The sequence below is a fragment of the Martes martes genome (genome assembly GCF_963455335.1).
Source record: "Martes martes genome assembly, chromosome: 6".
Classification (NCBI taxonomy): Eukaryota; Metazoa; Chordata; class Mammalia; order Carnivora; family Mustelidae; genus Martes; species Martes martes.
In genome coordinates this window covers 26,727,886-26,751,378 of record NC_137893.1, presented here as the reverse complement: position 1 = coordinate 26,751,378, position 23,493 = coordinate 26,727,886, and the positions used below count along the sequence as shown (strand labels likewise).

General features: G+C 37.5%; 1 protein-coding gene across 1 annotated transcript in view; it reads left to right on the top strand.

Moving 5' to 3' along the window:
* Nucleotides 1-16,100: 16,100 nt before the first annotated feature.
* The window catches only part of LIN28B (lin-28 homolog B), a gene marked incomplete at both ends in the record, with an annotated part of 135,110 nt that continues 127,717 nt past the window's right edge, over nt 16,101-23,493 (top strand). Inside the window, one exon of the mRNA XM_080805238.1 lies at nt 16,101-16,137. Coding sequence (XP_080661364.1) covers nt 16,101-16,137 — 37 coding nt within the window. The remainder of the gene's footprint in view (nt 16,138-23,493) is intronic.

Here is a 23,493-nt window from a genome sequence, read left to right as displayed (position 1 = left end):
TTTATTTGAGAGAGAGAAAGAGATAGTGAGAGAGAGCATGAGGGGGGAGGAGAGGGAGAAGCACGATGCAGAACTCAATCCCAGGATCCCAGGATCATGACCTGAGCTGAAGGCAGATGCCTTAACCACAGGAGCCACCCAGGTGCCCCGAGTCAGTAATAATTTTGGATAAAAAAGATGGGCATGAGGCGCCTGGGTGGCTCAGCGGGTTAAAGCCTCTGCCTTCGGCTTAGGTCATGATCCCAGGGTTCTGGGATTGAGCCCCACATCGGGCTCTCTGCTCGGCAGGGAGCCTGCTTCCTCCTCTCTCTGCCTGCTTCTCTGCCTACTTGTGATCTCTATCTGTCGAATAAATAAAATCTTAAAAAAAAAAAAAAAGATGGGCATGATCTGAAGGTTAGCAAAGTGTTCTCCATCTCTTCTCCCCAAATACCACTTCCTACTCTTCCAAGTGACTCAGAACAAATTCGCCTACCTTGGTAATTCTTCCCCAAGTCCTGGTTAGAAAGCAATGATAGGAAAAAATGTGTGAGAAACCACATAAAAAAAATACTAGTCTATGATTACATGTGCACAAAGAGTTTACTTACCAGGTCAGTTCTCATCAAAGAGCAGGTGGGTCTGGATGAAAACGGAAGGGTAAGAAAGAGGCCATGCAAAAATGATCTGACGCATTTCTCCAAAAGTTGCAGATGAGTAGGTTCCCATGACCTGGAGACATCATATGACTGAAGCTGGAAAAGGACCTAAGGATCAGAATTTCTTACCAATATTGCTGTGTAACAAACCACACCGAAATGTAGCAGCTTAAAACTTCAAACACTTATTATTTCTCATGTATCTTTGGGTTGGGTAGGTGATTCTCACTGGGACAGAGTGCAAATTGAAGGCAGTTGTCAGAGGTAAATGGTTCTCTCACACTTACTCTACTGAGCCAAGGATCCAGCCCCTGGAATTGAAGTGAACTAAATTTTACTTAGGTCACTGTTTTGTATTTCTCTTTTTGCTTTTACATATTCAGATATATTCCAAATATGCCATCTTTTTTTTTTTAACATTTTATTTATTTATTTGACAGAGAGAGAGAGATCACAAGTAGGCAGAGAGGCAGGCAGAGAGAGAAAGGGGGAAGCAGGCTCCCCGCCAGAGCAGAGAGCCCGATGCGGGGCTCGATCCCAGGACTCTGAGATCATGACCTGAGCCGAAGGCAGAGGCTTCAACCCACTGAGCCACCCAGGCGTCCCCCAAATATGCCATCTTTAATTTGATCTTTGTTCTGAGATCTCTTAATTCCTCTAAAGGTTTTTGTTTAATTCAACGTCTGTTCCAAGACCAATTTTTAATTAACCAAACCTTTACAAATTTTTATGTTTTACCACATGAAGTAAAAATGCAGTTGCCATTTTAAATATTCCAAGACCCTAGATTTCTAACTCTCTTGTGGCTAGCACTAATAAATCCTTCTCTGCCTCAAGGCTTGGGAGAATTGGATGAAAGCAGTGCAAGTTATTTATTCAATCTGTTTATTCAATCTATTCTACAGCTATTTATTGGGTACTTACCCGAAGTATAAAAGCAAGAAAAACACCTCCTCATGGGGTTAAATTAAATTATGTTGTAATATATGAAAATGACACTACTGATGTACCATCATTAAGTCTTGGATTTTAGCTTTCCAGAAATAAGGGAATAGGGATAAAGCTCCTATTAGTCTGTAATTTTTCTGTTTTCATTTCATTTCACCTCTCTAAATGTTGTGCCCCTTTTACACTCCCACAGCAGTGTGTGAGAGTAGTGGTTTATCCACAGCCTTGCCAAAAGAGTGTCAAACCTCAGGATTTTTGACTGTTTGATAGGCAAGCACAAATTTGTCATAATTTTAGGAAAGCAAAACTTTCTGCCCAGTTTTCATTTTTCTTTTCTATATGTGAGGGAGAGTCCATTAGATAACTTATAATTTGGGTGATAGTGCTTCCTTTATAAACTTTTAATTTTGAAAACAAGATAAATTATATTCATGAAAAGTATACAGAATCCTAAAACAAACATTTATGCCTGGAGTTATTTCTTTTTCTATTACAATGGCAGGGGAGAAACGGATGTGAGGGGCAACTGGTTGATTCAGTTGAAAGAGCATGCAACTCTTGATCTCAGGGTTGTGAGTTAAGCCCCATGTTGTGTGTAGAGAATACAAAAAAAAAGATAAACTGGTGCGCCTGGGTGGCTCAGTGGGTTAAGCCTCTGCCTTCAGCTCGGGTCATGATCTCAGGGTCCTGGGATCGAGCCCCACATCGGGCTCTCTGGTCAGCAGGGAGCCTGCTTCCCCCTCTCTCTCTGCCTGCCTCTCTGCCTACTTGTGATCTCTCTGTCAAATAAATAAATAAAATCTTTAAAAAAAAAAGATAAAACCCAAAAGGGTTTATACCTATTTTTTAAACAACTGATGTGTATCTAATCAGTTCTCTGCAGAAAGATATTCATTTCTAAATTTTCTTTAAAGATTTTATTTATTTCTTTATTTAGAGAGAAAGAGCACACTAGTGAGCAGAGGGAGGGACAGAGAGGGAGAGAGAACCTTGAACAGACTCCATGCTGAGCATGGAGTTTGACATGAGACTTGATCGTATGACCTGAGATCACCACCGAAGCTAAAACCAAGAGTCAGACACTCAGCCAACTGAGCCACTCAGGCGCCCAGAAAGATACTCATTTTTTTTTTTTTTAAGATACTCATTTTTCAGTGAAGAAGCAAAATCATCTACTTCTAATAATGATACCTTAGGGGTTTTAATTGCTCCCCCTCCAAAAGATGTTGCAGTCTTAACTTCTAATACCTGCAAATGTGACCTTTCTTGGAAAAAGTCTTCACAGATGATCAAGTTAAGATGAGGTCATTAGGATGGGCTCTAGCAAACAAAACAATAGTATTCTTTCCTATTCTTAAAACTCTATTTAAATAATTGAGGGGTTGGTTAAGTGTCTGCCGTTGGCTCAAGTCATGATCCCAGGGTCCTGGACTGAGCTCCACATTGGGCTCCCTGCTCAGCGGGGAGCCTGCTTCTCCCTCACCCTCTGCCTCTCTCCCAACTAGTTCTCTCTCTCTCAAATAAATAAATAAAAATCTTAAAAAATAAATATTGTTGGGACACCTGGGTGGCTCAGTTGGTTAAGCGGCTGCCTTCAGCTCAGGTCATGATCCCAGCGTCCTGGGATCGAGTCCCACATCGGGCTCCTTGCTCGGCAGGGAGCCTGCTTCTCCCTCTGCCTCTGCCTACCACTCTGTCTGCCTGTGCTCGCTCTCTCTCTCTCTCTCTCTAACAAATAAATAAATTTAAAAAAAAATTAAAAAAAATAAATATTGTTTTAGAACAGGTGAGTAAATATGCAAAATACCTCATTTTCAGTATTATAATGCTCAATACTTATAATTCATAAGCAAAAGGACATGGTATTTAGGATTTACTTTCATATATTCCAGTCATTTATTTTTTTAAGACTTTATTTTTAAGCAATCTCCTCACCCAATGTGGGGCTCGAACCCACAACCTGGAGAATAATGGTTGCATGCTCCACCAACTGAGCCCGCCAGGTAGGAGGGGAGGGATGAGACATAAGACACTGCAACTGCATTTGTATTTTCTAAATATCTTGTTAATTATTTGCTTGATAATGTAATCAAGAACCATTCTTATGCACCAATTAAAAAACAGTATTTTTCTGGGGACCTTGGCCAATTCAGTCACTAGAGCATATGACTCTTGATCTCAGGGTTGTGAGTTTGAGCCCCACATTGGGTACAGAGATTACTTAAAAATAAAATCTTTAGGGGCACCTGGGTGGCTCAGTCGTTAAGCATCTGCCTTTGGCTCAGGTCATGATCCCGGGGTCCTGGGATCGAGCCCCACATCGGGCTCCCTGCTTGGTAGGAAGCCTGCTTCTCCCTCTCCCACTCCCCCTGCTTGTGTTCCCTCCCTCACTGTGTCCCTCTCTGTCAAATAAATAAATGAAATCTTAAAAAAAAAATAAATAAAATCTTTGGAAATAAGTACTTTAAAAAACACATTTTTCCCTGAAACTAATACAATGCTGTATATTAATTATACTTCGATAAAAAAATAAAAATAAGAAACAATATTTCTTTCATACCCACCATGTGCCAGGCAATGTTGCAGACACTGGAAATACTAAGAATAGTAAGATAGAGCCTGTTCTCTCAGACAGTAAATATCAGACATAACTGTAAGAGTAAAGTATCACCATGGCCCCAGTTAGCAAAATACATTTTTAGGGGCACCTAAATGCTCAGTCAATTAAGTGTCTGCCTTCGGCTCAGGTCACGGTACCGAGGTACTGGGATGGAGTCCTGCACTGGGCTCCTTGCTCCACAGAGAGCCTTCTTCTCCCTCTCCCTGCTGCTCCCCCTGCTGTGCTCTCTTTCTCTCTGAGAAAATAAATAAAATCTTTAAAAAAAATGTTTTTTGAGAGAAATTGCCAACAGCCATATACAAATAATAAATTCACTTGCCTTTAACTTTCTCTTGTAGCTTTTCATCCACTCCTAATCACACTAAGATATTCTTCAGCTAGTGCTTAGTGTATCTCCCCTTCCTGGCACCCGATATGAAATTATACATTAAATATTATAATGTCCTATTTTTCATTTCTGTGACAGCAGCATGATGCCATGGCAGTAATTAATTTGAAATAAAAAAGGAAAATTATCTCTTGATTTGTCTGGAATACTGACTCTCTAGATTATGTTTTAATTTTTATATTCTGTTGCAATTCTTCTCAGGACTTGACGTAGGTATTACATAAATATACCCAAAGTCTAATAAGGAACCTAAAAAACATATTTATTAAAAGAAAATAAAGCCCACTCTGTAAGTGCATCATTTGTAAGCCCTACTCATAAATAAAAAATTACTATAATGCTTTTAAGTCAAAGTATATATTTCAGATGGCAATATATAATTAATTATTGTTTTTCATTTCTAGTGATCAATGTCTGCATCCTTTTCCACTGAATTATATTTGGAATCATAGTGTAAAGTATATAGCATTATAACAAATGCAATTCACTGATACAATGGTTATAACTAACAATTGCATCTAAGAAAATCCTCTGTACTACTCTGCACTAGTCAGTGAGTAATATAAGAAATACTTTATGTACTTGCCAATGAAAAAGCATCTTTAAAGCCAGGCACATTCTACACAGGCTCAATAGAAAGTCAGGCAGCTATCCAGGGAATTTGCCAAAAGTAGCCAGTCCAGAAAATTCTTCAGGAGGTCACAATGGACTTTCACTTCTGATCAGTTTGTCTGCACTTATTTCATCCCCAGGTCAGAAACATTTTTCCTAGACTCTGGTTATCCCTGAGAGATGAACTGGTTTCCTCATCCCAACTCAGACTGGAAGGGAGGATGTGGTCATCATCACATAGTAATGCTTTGGAGATTTGCTTTTTAGTCATAGGTGATCAGCTAACTGGCCTTTATTAGTCATGTTAAAAGTTTTTCACTTTTAATTTGTTCTTATACCATATATGCTTATTTTTTAAAAAAAAATCTGGCTTTTAGTTTGCAGAAATGTTTAACTCCTTTAACCAGTTCCACCGAATACAGATCTTTCTGTACTTACAATGGGATTATGACCTGATAAACAATTCCAAGTTGAAAATATAATTTGAAAATGCAGTTAATACACCTAACCTACAAGAGTCATTGCTTAGCCCAGGCTACCTTAAGCGTGCTCAGAATACTTACATTAGCCTACAGGTGGGCAAAATTACATAACGCAAAGCCTATTTTATAATAAAGTGTTGAATATCTCACGTACTTTATTCAAATTGAAAGTGAAAAAGTGAAGTACTCAAAGTGAAAAACGCAGCGGCTGTACAGTTACAGAATGGTTATAAGTGAATCTGGCTGAGATCACTTGGTTGACAGGGAGTTGGCAAGTGGGGTGGGCTGCAAATTGGTGCTGTTGCCCACCATCAGGAGAGAGAATCTGCAACATAACCCTAGCCATGGAAAAGATCAAAACTCAGAATTTCAAAGAACGGTTTCTACTGAATGCCTATTGCTTTCGCACCATCTTTAAGTCGAAAAATGGTTAAGTCATGTAAGTCAGGGACTGTCTGTAGTCTGTATTGGATCAGTCCAGATCACACATCACAGATCACAACCACTGTCAGACAGTGGTTCACCAGGACTATTTGTTCTGAGAGTATAAAGAGAAACTTTGATGAGAAAGAACTGCGAGGTCATGAAATAGAAAACAATAGGAGAGAAGGCAATGATATTTGGGAAAATATACCAAAATACCACAGTTAGGTATGCACGTAACAGTATTTCGGGCCACAGATCTTTTGGTACTTTGTGAGATAATTAATGTTTGTATTCAATTTGAGGCTGAGTAATTCCTGTTAACTGAAGTGCAATGTGGAACACGGCTGATAGTAGGTTCCCCAAGCTTCTGACACTCAGTGGATTCTGAGATACGTACCATTATTACTTGGAAGTGCACAGTTGGCCGTTCACTATTGCGTGGTACCTCCAGAGCGTTAGTTAAGCTGAAGACGACCGGGGCTGAGGATGCGATTTGATACCTTCTTACAGTTTCGCTCCCGCCTCCCTCCAGGCGCACTCCAGGGACCTCCGGCTAAGGTTCTTCCACGATCAGGCGCAGCGCGCTGTGGGATCAGAGTGACAGGCCCGGACACTCGAAGCCTTCACTGGAGCAGCCGGCGGCGACGACCCGGCGCGTCCACACCCCGCGCGGGGACGCGCCCTTCCAACAGCAGGAGGCGGCGCACCTCCCCCGGAGCCGGCGGGGAAAGCTCTGCCACAGCCGAGCACGCCAACCCAGCCCGAGAATGAATGGAAAGTTCAATCTCGCGCGCTCGGCGCGGGCAGCCAATGACGCGGCCGGGAGCGGCGGCGGGCAGGTGTGCGCGTGCCGCCGCCTGACGCAGGCTCGAGTCGAGCAGCCTGCCGCCGCCGCCGCCGCCGCGCCCGCGGCCCCCCTCCGCCCCCCGGCCCGGCCCCCTCCTCCCCGCGCCCAGCCACCCGCCGGGCTGCGGCGGCGGAGCGGCGGCGACAGCAGATTCCGCGCCCGGCAGCCGCGAACCGCCCTCGCTCCCCGGCCCCTCCGCACCGCGTCTCCCCTCCCGCTCACAATGTGCTGACCCTCCCGGCCCCGCCGCGCGCATCCCGGGTCTCCGGCCGCCGCGCTCCCTCAGGAAGTGACAGACTCCAGGCCCCTTCCTCCGCCCCGTCCCCCCGGACTGAACGCCACACACGTACTCACACCCTCTCTCCCGCTCACACCCGGGCTAGCGACACGACCATGAGGCCCCGGAGGTAAGCAGCGCGCCCCGCAGCCAGGCGAGTGCGAGTGGGGCCGGGTGTGCGCGCGGGTGCGGACGCCGCTCGCGGCCCCGGGTCTGGCACGTGAGCAACGTCGAGGGGAGCTCGGTGCCGGGGAGCAGGAAGAAAGGAGGAGGCGCGAGCGCCAGGGAGGGGAAAGGACAGGGCAAGGTGGGGAAGTGACAGGTCTCGCAGCAAGTTGTCGTGCGGGAACCGGAGCCGCGTCCTTCCTTCTCCGGCCCTGATTTATTGCCCCCGTGTTACCAGAGATGCGGGCAGTCGATGTACTTCCGGGTTCACACCTTTCTCTCCCCGCTCTGTGCCGCTGGGTCGGCGCTCGGTGCCGGCGCTGCGTCGCCAGCGCGGCCGCCCAGTCTCTTCGCCGCGGTCGCCGCCCGCCGGTCGGAGCCGGCTGGGAGCGGGAGGGCCGGGCAGGGAGGGGGCGCGGGCGACTCGGGTCGCAATGGTGCGGCGCCGGCTGGGGTCCCGGCGGCCGGTTCCCGCGGCCGGTACTGGCGCCTCGGACACGCGGGGCCGCACCAGCAGAGGGCGTCCGCACCTGCCCTTCGCGCACTTCGCCAGCGGTGCTGCTTTGTAACAGGCAGGCGTCGGGGATCCTTTTTGCTTCGGTAGTGGTGGTATAAATTAATGAATTAAAACTAAGGATTTGAGGAAAACGGAGAAAAACCCACTTGGATTTAGGTTGCTTTTGAAAAGGAAAAAAAAAACCCCGATGCTTTCGCAGGAGCATTAACTGACTACTGACTGGAACATCGGAAGCGGGTGCATTACGAGGATTTGTACTGCAAAACTTTTTTTTTTTAATTGCACGTTGGTAAATATTGAGTGTTTTCGAGTAACATCTTACAGTATGTATTTATTGTCCTCATTGCGGAAATTTCTTAAATGTAAGTAATAGTCCGCCATTTTGAATTGTTTCATGTAACACAGACTGAAATCTTAGGTTCCTGTATTTCTTTGAGTTCCTTTCTGTTCTTTCTGTGGATTTGTTTTCATCCCATACGTTTTTAAGGTTACCAGGTATGATTACCGTTCATAGAACTAAATTCTCCAGTGAAGATTTTTTAATCTACAATTGTTAATGCAAGGGAAGAATAAATTATACTATTGTTTTATGGTTTTTATTTCTTAGTCGCAAATATTGTGGAAATTAAAATTATACATGGCAACTAATGTTAGAATGAATTTAAAACATTTTACAATATCGGTGGATTTTTGTGATTTTTACTCTGATCAAAAAAATCCTCATATTTCCTTTTTTGTCCAGATGATTATCATAGTTAGCTAGGTGATCATGTAAAAATGCTTTCTGAAACGCATTTGTTGGTATAGCAAAATTTAAAGTCCAACAATAAGTTATGAAACATCACAATTTAACTTTATAAAAGATTTCAGGGGAACTTTAAAATTTAAAATTACATTCTTGGAAATTTATGCCAATTTATGTGATTTTCAAAATACAAATTTATGACGAAATCTATGCCATTTTTTTCTGCTATGGATATGCACATATGTGAGAGGAGTTATACTGTAAGTTAACAACAGAACGTGTAATAATCAGTATTCCACTGAGATTAATAATTAGACACGTGTCCATTTGGGGGAGAATTCTTTCTTCCCAAATTATTCATCTCTGAATATATGAAATAGGACAATACAGCATGCCTAAATTTACTAAACAAATTCAGGAATTAAACTCATACAGGCCTCTTTCTAGTACTCGGTAGGGAGGGAAAGATACTACAAATGAGTAAAATGCTTTATTTGACTTTTCTGTTTTGCAAATAGGATCAACTAATCATTGCTTGATAATAAAATGTTAAGAATTTAAGTGTCTGGATCAATTTGTAATGCATATTGGTTATGAGAACCATTTATAGGTGCTTCTCTGCCAACAGATCTGGAACCAAATGATTTGAGGATCAGTTCTCATTAATCCTTGTCCAGTTGCAGTATCTTATTATCTGTCTATGCCAAACTTCTTTCAGAAACAATGAAAAATTTGTTGTGAAATTAATCAGGATTTAAATTTAAAAATCTGTGTTAAGGGGGAAATACACTAGACTTTGTAAGTGAAGCAAATTGAGTGTTAATATGGTAGTGGTCAAAGTCAGTCTTCAGAATGATTTAAAGTGTGTTGCACATGTAAATTCCAAAAAACACCAGGATTTTTGTAAATAAAGTGGTTTAAAGTTTTTTTAATCCTATTTACTCTGAAGAAAAAGATTAAGCAGATCTTACCTATCTGATAGTTTGATACTGTTTGCTATCTGATCATGTATAACTTTTTTTGGTATTTGTAACACCTTGCTATTATAATTTACAAACTATGAATAAAGGAAAACTAAGTTTTTAAATAAAACATACATGCAAAACAGTCCTCGGGTTTAGGACTGATGTCTCTTTAAAATAATTAAAGTGCTATTCATAAATACCAGTTTTGGGGACAATATTAGAAGGCTCCAGTCAGAAAATGACCTGTAAACATTTATCTTAATCCATAGCTGAGCTGATTTTAAAGAAAGAAAGTGGAGATTCATAGATGAAACAATTTAGAAGTAATTGATTATGAAAGGGCCATTACAAATTTTTGTCAGCTAAAGAGTTTTCTTATTTGATAATTTTTAGTAGAATCTTAATTCCTTTTAAAGTTCTGTAAATCTACAAATGTCCAGTTTTAATGTTTAAATACTTAGAACCTGTACCTAATTTTCTTGCCTTTTAAAGGAACTATATTATCTTTTTAAATAAGTACTGTTTTTGATGAGCTACAAGAAAAAAAGATTTTCCAGCTTGCCACTCAGAACAATGAAAATTCCTTACATTAAAAAACTAAGATTGATTCATGTGAACATATATAGGAATATATGAAATATAGACTCTCATTGGTTTGCCCACTGTGTGCAAGTATACTGTGTTGTAGTTCTCTGACACAATGACTCTATAAAGTCGCTGACCATAGTGCTGAACCAAGACAGCCATATTGGTCACTGCTAAATCTGACTGAAAACTGTACACAGAAATTGTATAGAGGTTCAATTACATCATCACTGTAGGAAATATATACATTACATTTCATACATATTTTTATGTATTCTTTTTACCCAGCTGTATTGAAATGAATGAGAAATTGTGATAGACAAGTTTTATTTCTTAAGTATATTAATTTATTGTATAAAATTGATTTTGAATAATGTCAGTAAAATCAATGGGATCAATGCTAGAGTTTTTTCCTCTCTTTGAAAGCTGTTACTTAGATGAAGACAAGGTTTTTAAAACCAATTTAAGCAACGAATGAGTTCTCAAAAACTACACTTTTAGTTGATACCACTGTAAGTTTGAGTAAGAACTTGATATTTGTGTTTTTATTCTGGTTTATATTCTGGCACTATCAAAATCAACAGGACAACTTGTGATTATTGAAATTAATAAAGTTAGAAATCACTCAACTAAATTCTACTTAGAAACAATAATATAAGCAATTTCTAAAGAAAGAGAAAAATATAAATTTTGAAATTATAATGATCTTGATTTAGCACTTTGAGGAAATTTTCTATTGTCTGAAGCAGGATAAACACCAGGCTGTTATTGCTTACAATATTACTGAGTTCTATATTCTGTGAAATGAACACTAGTGTGAAACCATTGTAGAAATTACCTGAAAAGGAATGTTGTGATACATTTAATATTTTTGTAAAAAGTACTATTTTAGGCACAGAACTTTGACATTATTTTCTTAAAAATAGAATGGGTTGATATGCAGGATCATCAAATTAAGGGTCAAAGGTGACAAACCAGGACAAAGGGCATGCAGCTCATTTTCAAGCAATCAGTTTCTAGTTTTTTCATGGCTGAACAAAAGCTTAATTATATAGAAAAAAGGACTTAGTGTTGAATGACCAGTTCTAATGGTGGAAAAACATGTTTTAAATTTGTTACATATTTCAAATCACTGTTTATTATTTGGGAATTCAAGAACCAAAATGCTACTTTTATATTTTCCAAACAATTCTTTTATGTAACATTTTTTTCAGATTCTTCAAAAATATTTCAGCTAAAATATTCTATGCTGTACAGACTAAAAAGAGATTTTACTTTTTCTGTAGTTCTAAATTTTTTGAAAAAATCTCTAAATTGCTTTATCTTTTTGCATTATTCTCTTAGTATATAATCTTCTCTGCTATTTAAAATCCTATTATTTTTATTTAGTATTACATTTATTACACCATTAGATCACTGGAAGTGAGGTAAGGGTGAGCAGCCTCTAAAATGTTTCTTGATCTTTGTTAAATGTTTATTGAAAGTATTTCAAATGCACTGAAAGTTCTCATTTAGTCATTAATCTCTTGTGATATAAATTTTTAACCATTAATATTGTATATTAAAACTTAAAATGTATTATCAAATAAAATTGTTTTGTTAATACTGTAATTAGCTAGAAGTGTTTAGGTTTATTTAGAGTCATTTTTGTTTACCATATCAAGAAGCTACTCTAAAGTTTTCATCTTACAGTTATGGTGGGCCTTCAAAGTATATGTGATTAGCTTCATTAAGACAGGAATTTTGCCATTATTTTGATTCTTTAATCTAAAACCACTATTGTTTCTATTTTACTCAGTGTAACTCCGAGAGTGACTCAACTATGAGCTTTATTATATAAAATTATTCTTTCTTATGGTGAAAAATACAGTTTTCATTAGCAAAACCGGCTGCTGTGCCTTAATTGTGCTACAACATTCACATTCAAGTTAAAGAATTGTTTACCCATTAACGTTTAACATAGTGCCTTTAAACAGTCTTGACAGTTTGCCAGTTGAATTAAGTTATTATTTATTGAAATTTTTAATTTTCTAGAATAAAATTTTTTTACTATAGTATTTGAAGAGGTTGCTAGAGCTTCTCATATTTTATGTGAAACCAATAAAACTGCAGTTTATTAAATGGTTGAGAAAGTTAAATTCATCTCTATTTCAGTTGTATTATAGATATTAGACTCTAAGGTTAAGTGTTTACATAATGTATTATAAATAGTAAAAAGTAATGTATTATAATTTACTTCATAAGTATAAAAATGCAATTTTAAAATGTTTTCTTAAAGTAATAAAAATTCATTCTTCAAGATAATGCTCTAAGTATTTTAAGAAATGTGAATTTTCCTGTGTTAACATTCCAATAACAATGGTTTTTCAACTGTGTAAAGTCACCTAGAAATATTTGTTTTACCTTAGTTTGAAGTAGGTAATTTTCTTTGATTTTTCTGTGTCTGTGTGTAGGTGAGAATACAGCATTTTCAGTTTTATCTAAAATTACAGTAGGATATTCAGTGAAATTACAAAATGATTTATCCTGATTTTACTTAGGCAGCATTTGAATTTATCTATTGACTCAATTTGCAAAAAATAATTACAGTGAAGGGTTTTAATACATATTACCATTCCTTTAGAGAACAAAATAAGAAAACATTTTCATAAGGCACACACATTGACTTTAATATTGAACTTCTATACCTAATATTTTATTTCAAATGTGTATATGTTATATTTAAGTTGCAATAAATATAAAAGGATGCTTTAGGCTTTACTGTGGTGTTTATGTAGAATGTTTGCTATATGATCTTAAATAGTCATTTTTTAAAAGCTTTCTTCCCAAATATTCTAAGAAGGAAGAGTCACATTGCTGCCTATTTTGCTTTCCAAAGAATTTATTTAGTTCATTGATAGTTGAGATATATTGTAAATAGGCTAATATTTGTTATAAGCCATAAAGTGAATATTTTATTTAGTAAACTATAAAGTACTTTGCATTTACATTATTTTGGAAAATACGGATAGTAAGAAATAAAATTTGTTATTTTAGATATCTTTTTAAATGTAGAGAAATTATAGTGATAAGAGTAAGTAATGAAATAGTTTTCCTTTTATTATAGTGAATATTTTTTATTGCTAAATTGTTTTTTGGCAACTTAAAGTAACTTCTTTTAAGAAGTAAAAACTAACATGATGTAAATTGAATTGAAATAAAGTTCTGAGTAATATGTAGTAGCATTTTTTATTTATTACTACTCAGTTCTTTGGGCTTAAGAGCTTGGCAATTTTAAAATAAGTTAGAGCGTATAGTAAAGAATAGTTTTCTTTTACATTGAATAGTTACAATAGTGGATTAATAACAATATGTAAAGTACTTGAGAAGAATGTTGTTACATATTTTAATAGGAGGAAATGTGAAATCTAAGGATGTAGTAAATAGTGATTATAAGTTAAGCAATTTTATAATAGTATATGTATATATAAAGTAAAATTATTGAAATCACTTCATATGTGTATATTTCACATTAGCAATTGTCAAGTGATTAATTGCCTATCACATTCTCTTTTATGAAAAGATGGTTTTAAGAAAATTTTGTATACAAGTCCATTTAATTCATAAAAGCCATCCTAGAAATAGTCTGCTGGGGTTCAGAAATTCATTAAGTCATTGGTTCATTAAAAAATATGTATTGAACACTAAAGAATGCTGGGATTACAATGATGAGCTAAATATACACAGTCCCCTCCGCCCTTCACCACCGCAGAGCATAGCGTCAAGTTGGGACAGGGAACATTTTCATGGGCTATTACAACCAATTACAGGACAGTTTTATATGGGAGAGGCATTGTACTCAGTATGGAACAATAAGAAAAAGACATCTAAGTGGAGATTTAAATGATTAAGAGATTATTCTAGTGAAGGAGCAGAGAAGGGTATTTTAGGATATCACAGTTTCAATTAGATTTTTGTTTTCTAAAATTTACCAAAAACTCTATTATTAAATGAAAATACCCATGTATGAAATTACAAAAAGCTGTTTTTGGAATTTTCATGCATTTAAAGGCTTATTTTTTATTCTTTATTACTCATGTCAAAAAATAGTCACCCATAGTAAAGATAGGAACATTTAACATTTGTCTCATTCCTGAAATAGTTGTTCAGTAAACACTGGATGGACAGATTTTAATATCCATCTTTAAATTTAATTCTTTTTTTTTTTTTACCTACCCTTGTTTTTGAAAAGTTTTAAACCATTATCTAACCTCAATAAAGTATATTAATGTCAAAATAATTCCATCTTACTTTTTCTTTGAAACGGATGATAATATTAAAACTGTAAAAAAAAAAAAACCCAAAACCAAAAAAAACCCATATGTCAAGTTTAGATAGGGAAAAATCTGAACATCTTCATCATTCCAACTTATAGTAGCATTTAGCTAACTTTCTTACACCATTTGATTTTCACTTTATTAAATCTGACATTTATAATTAAATGAATTATTTGAAAAAAATTTAGACAAATCCCTATTGATTTTTACACGTCTTTTGAATATGTTGGTTTGAACTTTTCTGTAACTATAAGCACATAGAGAAGATCAAGCATAGGCTGTGGGTTTTTAGAATAGGAAAACATGAGCTAGGGTTTTGCTGAAATTTATGTACAATATTTAAGTACACTCCCACTTAGAGGTACAAAACAAAACAATATAGGTTCAATACAAGGGGAAACTATTTCAATAAGTTTTAATAATGAATTTTGTTAACTTTAGGGTCTGTCATTGTCTTCTGTCTTTTGGTTGTAAACACAGGATAACTGAAGGATTTAATATACAGAGGTTCACGTGCCTTTTGTTCACATTCTTCCTCTATTCTTTCCAAATCTTACTCAGTGGAATGGTCATCCTTTGTAAGAAGAATCTTGGGTCAACATTCAGTAGAACTCTGCACTTGGAAAAGCCTTCATTTCGTTTTCAGAAGAAAATTAGATTGCAACTTAAAGAATTTACACATAATGGTTTATTTTCTGTGATTTGATATGGTAGATGTAGTGTATAAAGGTTGGTTAAGGGAAGAAAGACAACCCTGGGTGGTAGCAGGTGAGTGGCTGCATGTTCAAACCAATCTGTTTTCCAAACCTCCATAACTCTAAACCCAGGAAAAAAATGATAATTCAGTGGTCAGCAGTTTCTCTTCCAATCGCTATACTTCATTACCAGGTAACCTCTTTATTTCAAGTTTTATTGTGTCATGAGATCTGCCAGTGGATGTATTAAAAACATTAGTACTTACTCATATTTTTGAAATAAAACTTTTTTTCTTTTTAAATTGTAGGTTCATATATCTTAGATACTTTTAATTAAATATACTTAGTGATTAAGCATACTACTATTAAAGCAATTTTTTCACATAGTATGTAAATGTAATGGACCCAATATGAATGGTATAGTACCACAATTATATTCTCATGATTTATCTTCTAAAATATCTGAAGAGTCAAATAAGTCCATCAATAAAATGTTAAGTTAGGTTGATTTTTAATAGTGGCTTAAAAAATAGGATTTTTTAATTACAGTATAAAACTGAAAAAATTTAAAGCTATTCTTCATGAAATTGGGTCATGAACAATTAAGAGTAATCTTAATGGTTTTGTTTAAGATGTTTTTTAAACCAATGTCCTTTAATAGGAATGAAAGGCAAGTTTATGCCAATTGGTTATGTGATTTTGCTGGGTGAGTCTTAAATTGTTAAAAAAAAAAAAGTTTACAGGTCACTTCACAGAGTCAAACACCTAAGCATTTTATTGCTTTCTAATAAGCCATTAAACTGAAGAAGAGGCAATTATGTAGGCAATTAATGTAGTACTGACTTGAGCTCTCTGATTTTAGGTTCTTCAGAAGATGATGAGGTCATTCAACCAGGTTTCATCAGCCCCAGGTTAGTCTTTACTTTTTTTCCAATTAAATATTTAACTTGACTAAGGTTATAAAAAGGTTACTGGGGGCATATAAGAAAACTTGACTCCACTTTGGCAAGAAGGGTACCATATCCTACTGTACTCCAGATGATTTCATCTATAAAAAACTCATACTCCCACCAGAATTGTGTGGAAGAAATATTCTAATTAACTCCTTTTCCTTCTTATTTTAGCAGAATTGGATTTTGTGATTTCCTTTTCTGTTATTCATGCAAGATAGGTAACAGATATTTAAATGCTTATGGAGATTTGTGGCTTGATCATTTTTGTAACTCCCATAACAAAATAGGAACTTAGAGATACCTGTTTGAATTAAATTAAAGGTAACACTTGGTGCTGTTTCCAGATAATTTACCATAACATAAACAGCACAATATATTAAACATTTTTCAGGGATTCAGGAAATTTTCTTAATCTGGAAGCTCCATTTATTTCGCTTTTCAAGAACATGTATGAAGTTTGTTCCTCATTGTACTGTAAAAATAAATCATATGAACTCTTCTTAACAATTTAAACCTAGACTTTAAAAAATACATATCCTTTTATTTATTTAGGTGTACTATAAAACCTAGACTTTTGATATGTAAACCTTTTTTTTAAAGATTTTTAAAAAATTTATTTATTTGACACAGAGAGAGAGATCACAAGTAGGCAGAGCAGCAGGCGGTTCGGGTGGGGGGGGCAGGGGGGGAGGGGGACAGAGAGCTCAGCAGAGAGCCCCAATGCCGGCTCTATTCCAGGACCCTGAGATCATGACCTGAGCCGAGGGCAGAGGCTTAACCCACTGAGCCACCCAGACACCCCAATAAGTAAACCTTTTATTACTGAAATTAACTGAAAACTTACTTTTCAGTAATAATTCTATTTGATAATAATGTAGTATTTTGGTTTCTGCTGTGCTGAATTTAGTGTCTTGGGTCTTCTTTTGATAAATACTATTTTGAAAATATACTTAAGAGCTGTAATATGACAGAGTTTATGAGCATTAGTAAGTACAAATAAAAAGCTGTTATTCTATTATTAAATTTATTAAATATAAGATTGCATGTAACAAGAGGAAGTAGTGGAGATCAAATTTTTAATGAGGAAGCCACTGATAGGCTGTGCTATTTGACAAACACTTTACTTTTCCCTAGAGTGAATCCTTTGACATGGAGATGATGCTCTTAATGAGTATCATGAAAGAGAAGATTCTGAAAAGTTGCTACAATATTTTCATTTACCAACGAGTTGCTCCTTACTACTGGTTATATTTTTTCCTCTGGTGGCGAATTGGAGGCAGTTCAGAGACCTTTTTCTTTTCTGTTGGGAAATAATGTTAACACCAACGTGTTAAGTGACTGCAATAAAGTTTCATGTCTGTGTTTCCTTGTGACTAAAAAAGTGTTGGCCAGGGAGAGGCTCCACTTTGACCAAAAGAAAGTTTATTTCCAGAGATTATGTTTAAGCTGAAAGACTTGAAGATTGACTGGTTCAGTCTCCTCACATTGCTGATGAGGAAACTGAGACCCAGAGAAGGTCAATGATTAGCCTATGGTCATAAGGTCATTAAATGGGACCAGAACTCTGACCTCCAGTTTCCTTTTCTTTTCCCTTTCCCTCTTTCTTTCTTCCTCCCTTCCTTCCTGCCACCTACCTTCCTTCCTTCCTTCCCTTCTCGAGTTTTATTTAGTTTAAGTAATCTCTACACCCAACATAGGGCTTGAACTCACCACCCCAAGATCAAGAGTCCCATGCTCTACCAAACTGAGCAAGCCAGGCAACCCTGGTCTTCAGTATATAGTTAGATATTTTTTCTCCTCAGATTTGCTTCTCATGTAGACATCTTCAAAGCCTGAAGATTTCTTCTCACTTGCCTAATCTTTTACTCCTGCTCTCTTCTTTCCTTTCCATTTTCCATCTACCTGTGTCCTTCCTGCAAATAAACCCAAAGTGAAGATATTAAAGAAATAACTTGGAAGCAGTCTATACTCTTATTTCAGCTTATTATTTCTTTTGATGAGATTAAGTTTTAAAGAATAAATTTTCATTCATTACAGGGAAAGACTTGTATGTTTACATTATTTAGTGTAATTTCTACAAACTGAAAATATTCACTGCAAAAAATTCTTAAATTATGAAAAACACATGTTCAAGTATTGTAGGTGAAAAATATAACTCATTTTTTCAAATAAAACATGAAGCTTCTTTTTGTGCTATTTTGGGCAAAGTAATGTAATGCTTATCACCAAATGATCTTTCAAACCTATTTCTGTTCCAATTAAAATCATTTAAGGAAGTTTTAAGCACAATTCAGAAAATATTTGGGAGGAATAATAACAAAATTTATATTTCTCCTTTTCATTGGGGGAGAAGTATGTTAATAGAATAGGATTTTTTTCTAGTCCAGTTTTTTTAAAAGCAAAGTTTCTACAAAATGGTGGTCTTAAAATAATACTCCTTTTCTGAATTAATTGTGTTGCTTTAAATATTTTGCTGAAAGATAACTGATCAAAAAGGAAAGAAAGTTATTTGCTTTTGAAATTTGAAGGCAATTTATCTGGAAAACTTCAGCTTTATGCTAATCGATTCCTGTTTTTCTGTAATTTAATTATACCTGCGGAATGTGTAAAGATATTTAAGGAAAAAATTTAAGAGATTTTTACAGCTGTCTAAAAATTATCAAAAAATCCTCAAATTGGAACAATTGTATTTAAGCCAGAGCATCTTGCTTCCAGATAAGGAAATTAAATGAGAACGGAATTTTGCTTTTTGGAAACAAAAACAAAATTACCCCCCTCCCCCAATTCTGAAGTGCCTCTACTGTAAGACCAGTGCACCCAGGCAAGTACTCTTTCATTTGACTCCGTATTGTAACAATTTCAAGAAAAGTAATTTGCGAGTAGTTTACTGATACGCAGTGAGTGGGAGGGATCGGGAACAGTTTGCCCGACGTGTGGGTGCGCAGCTTTTGGGCGGGAAACCTCACTCCGGGCTCCAGCGCTGGTTCCCTAAAATGGTCCCTAGCTGCCCCTCCACCCCCTTCCCTGTGTAAGTCTTTTCCTGGTCTCCAAAGGCGCATTGCCACATTTCCCGGCTTCCCGAAAGGACGGCGCCAGAGTTCTGTCTGAAGACAGCTCCATTTTAGGTTTGACTTGATGGGGGAGTGTGTGTGTGTGTGGGGGGGGGTGGTCAATCTCGGGTTCTGATTGCGCTCCCCTTTGACTTCACTTCTCTTAGATAGCAGAGAGTCTGACATCTCACAGATAAAGGGACCAAATTATAAGTGCCATACATCTGGAAATGCAGTAAAAGAAGATTGTGCCAAGTGTTGCCTTCATAATAGTGAAGGCTAGGGTTTCTTTTGTTTAGTGTTCTTGGGGACAAAATGACAAATTTAAAAGCCCTTATTAGTGAGAAATCACCAGCCTCTTTGGAAGGGTTTGACTTCTGGAGAGGAGGTGGGGATGTGATGAATAAAGGGAAAGGTGACTGGGGAGAGAAAGGGGACAGGAAGTTGCTGGGGCGGGAGGTGGAGGGGAAGGGCGGATCCGCTGGCCTGGGGGTCTTGGCGACCCTGGGGCGCAAGCTGCGCGGGAAGATTCGCGGCTGCGAAGGCAGCGCTGGGGCTGCAGACCCCGTCCTTATTTACCGGGAGGAGAGCGCTGGTGGAGTCGCTCGCCGCAGTGCCACGGCCCCTCCTCCTAGTTTTAAGAAGAACCGAAGCATTGTTTCTGCTGGAATAGAAGTCACTCATTGCTTATAGTTGACAGCAACTTTGGTGGCTCTGGCACCTCTTTAGGCGCCTTGCATTGTACTCTTGGAGTTTTGGGGGGGAAAAAAAGAAAGAAAGAAAACAGCCAATAAAATATGTACCTCATTTTTTTAAATGAAGAAGAGATCTTAGATTGTGATGACGAACAGGCATATGATAGGTTAATTCCTTAATTTTTCTCCCCAGTGTGTTGATGATTCTTTGTAACTACTTGAACTCATTTTTGAAACATTTTGAAAGAACGATGATAAATCAAGCTACTAAAAGATTTGGCTTTCACGAAACATGCGTTTTGAGTCAAACCCAGGTCTTTCTGGCACTAAAAACAAGTAGGAAATGAGAAAAAAATTAAAACCAGAAGACTTCAGGAAGGTGACAAATTGGAAAGCATTCTAAGAGACTCATAGGACTATTTTCTGTGAAAGAAGCACTCTTAGAGCTTAAAGAGATTATGGTCAGTTTTATAAAAGGATCTTAGGCAGAAAAGATGAATCTATTCAAATGACAATGCCATATCCCTGAAATAGTGATATTTTCTGTCTCACTGTGTCTCCTTCCTTCACTCCCTTCCCAATTTGCTCCCCTCCTCCTCTTTTACTCTTTCTCTCCTCTTCTCTCCCTCTGTCTTTCCTCCCCACCCCCCCAGGTATGTACACGTATTTGGCTTAAATTCTTTGTGAATGAATGTTAGAGGATTTCTCAGAGTTCCCAGTTGGAAAAAGCCTTCTACACAACTTGAAAGGCTGATGTCCCTCTCAGGAAATGAATGAGTCGATAACCTCTGACACCAGTGACCAGTCCAGTGAACCCTACCTTAATTCCACTAATACTGGAGGCCTCCAATCAGGCGAGGCTCTGATTCTCATAACCATACCATTCAATGTGGTTCAGTTATGGTATTTCACAGTTTTTATATATAGATTGATAGATTTGAATCTCATCAAATTTAACAATTAGCAAGGGTTTCAGAATCCACCTATATATTGTTTCTGATTTTTATGATGATTAAACTATCTTCTAATTAAAAATAAACTTACAGATAAAATATTGTTTACCATAAATGTGTGTTGGTGACAACACTAGACTATACTGGTCTATGAATTTTATGATAATTACTTTAATTAATAATGGCACTTACCCTTAATTTCCATGAATACTTTTTCAGATTGTCTTTCTTTGTTACCAGATGTTGATTTTTTCAGATGTTAATTTTTTTATCAGATGTTGATTTTTAAAAGTAATTCTCTCATTTAAGATATAAAAAACAAATAACTTATTTTAAATTAGTTTTTTGTATTTCAGTCTTATGTAAAATGTTTAACCTGAAATGCCATCGTTAAAGTTACTTCATTATAGGTCAGCGTAATTAATGCCTAAAAATGTTTTGTTAGCAAATAAATTTTTTGAGCACTTTTGTTACTCTTGCAAAATCATTTGGATTTTTACATTTTTGCTTCCCTCCCTACCAGCTAGAACATGGTTATTCTCCCCAAAGTAAATAAAATGAGAAAGCTTTACCTCCTTTTCTGGGAAGCAACAAAAGAAATAAGCATGAAAAATCTTTCCAAATTGATCAGTCTTGATTGAAGCCTTTTACCAAAAAAGGCTGAAAAAACCGTATTTACGTACACCCATTTATTTCAGTTCTAAACCAATTAGTATGAATTTATATTTAGTTATTTAATATGGGGACGAGGTGTAAATAGGTGCATTCTGTGGGTTTTCAAATGCTTTTAGATTCAGAATCCCCACATTTTAGTTTGTGAGAAACAGTGGCTGGAGTTAGGAGTGTAGTCATGTTTGAAGAGCCGGGAGGGGGATTGCGGGTAAGGTGGGGGAGGGTCAACTCAGTAGCTTTGCCCAAGGGAAGTGGTATCTGTACAGTTTCTCCGTAAACTGCTTGTTTAAGAAAATGGGGGGTATGGTAGGGGAAAGAGTGGTGGGGCGTTTTAAGGTTTCAAAAACGGGTTGTATTTTATATTTTAAAGGAAGTAAAGCATTTCTAGTTGATCCATAGTATTTACTGTATTCGATGAGGGCGGTAATATTGGAGTCAGCATCTAGTAATCAACGATCCTTTGAATCAATTTGAAAGGTAAAGGATAAGCATTTTGAAACTGGGGCCAGGCCAGAGAAGGGACAGTGGGAGCCTAATCCGTTATTACATTTTCGTTTATTTGACTCATCTGTCCATTGGTAGTGGACTTTTTAAATGTCAGGGTCCAATCAATGTGATATGAATTTACCTTTTTTCTCCCACTTGTCCTCTTTCCTTTCCCCTCCCCCCGCCTGCCACCGCTTTTTTTTTTTTTTCCTCCCCCACCTCATTCTCTGGCTCTGCAGCCGCCTGTGCTGGCGGCTCCTCTTCACCTCCCCTGCCTGGCGCTCCCCTCCCCCTCCCTGCCCTACGTCGTCTTGCTCTTGGGGAACAATCGCTGCTGATTGAGGTTCACTCTATGTTAGGCTGGAAAACTGGTCTGTTATTTAGGAAGTCATTAATCACATCTCCTCCCCCGGAAAGAGATGGCGGAGAAACCTGTGAAGTACAATTCCCCCTTCAAAATGTTCAGAAATGATAAACCTAAACATAATTTGAGTACGTGAAGGTGCTAGCGATTTTTCCGGTAGGGTCTTATTTTAAATTTGAAAAAAATTTCTGGGCACGATCAGGTAATTGTACGCTTTCGTCTTATTGTGTGTGTATGTTACTATTATCCAAAGTTTCGTGGAGATGTAATTAGGTTTAATTAGATCGTTTGTAAATTACATATTTTCCTCTAAGAATTGAATTAAATATGGAATTTGCACTCCGGGCAGGTTTACTACTATGGAGCAGCTGACTTCTTAGGGGGGAAAAAAGCGTAACATCGGTTGCTTTATTTAAATGGCTTTTCCCCCCTAAATGAGATTATTTAGACAGGCTTGTGTGTAAGGCACGCGTGTGCACATATATGACTGCCGTTTTTCTAAATCGACGATTCATAGGGACCCTCCATTGTGTTTAAGTAAAAGCACGAAATCAGCATTCTGATTTATCGTAAAGAAGCGTCTCAAATTCTCTTTAAGATAACATGTTTGAGTTTTTCATGTTCATTCATAAATTATTTTGATGTCAGCATAGATGAAATGGCGATTGGTTATCTCTTCCTCTTGCCAGCCCCTTAAGGATCCGAGGTGAAATTAGTAGCAAGAAAGCATGTAATTGACAAAGTCACGTGGCTCAGGGGGCCAGAAACTGGAGAGAGAAGAGAAAAAAATCAAAAGAGGGAAAGCACATTAGACCATGCGAGCTAAATTTGTGATCGCACAAAATCAAGATGTTAGATTGATGCAGAAGATCACTCCGTTCCAAAGGGAAACTTTTCATCTCACGAGTTTGGAGCTGAGGGCCCGTGGGGCAACATGGCCGAAGGTTAATTTTCTTTTCTATTGTTTTACTGTGATTTTCTCTCTTCCTTTCTCTCCACCCTCCCCCTTTCCCACCCTTCTTTGCTTGTCCCCCCCTTCCCCTTTTACCCCAATACTGGGCATTACCCCCGCTCCCCATCGCGCAATGGGGCTT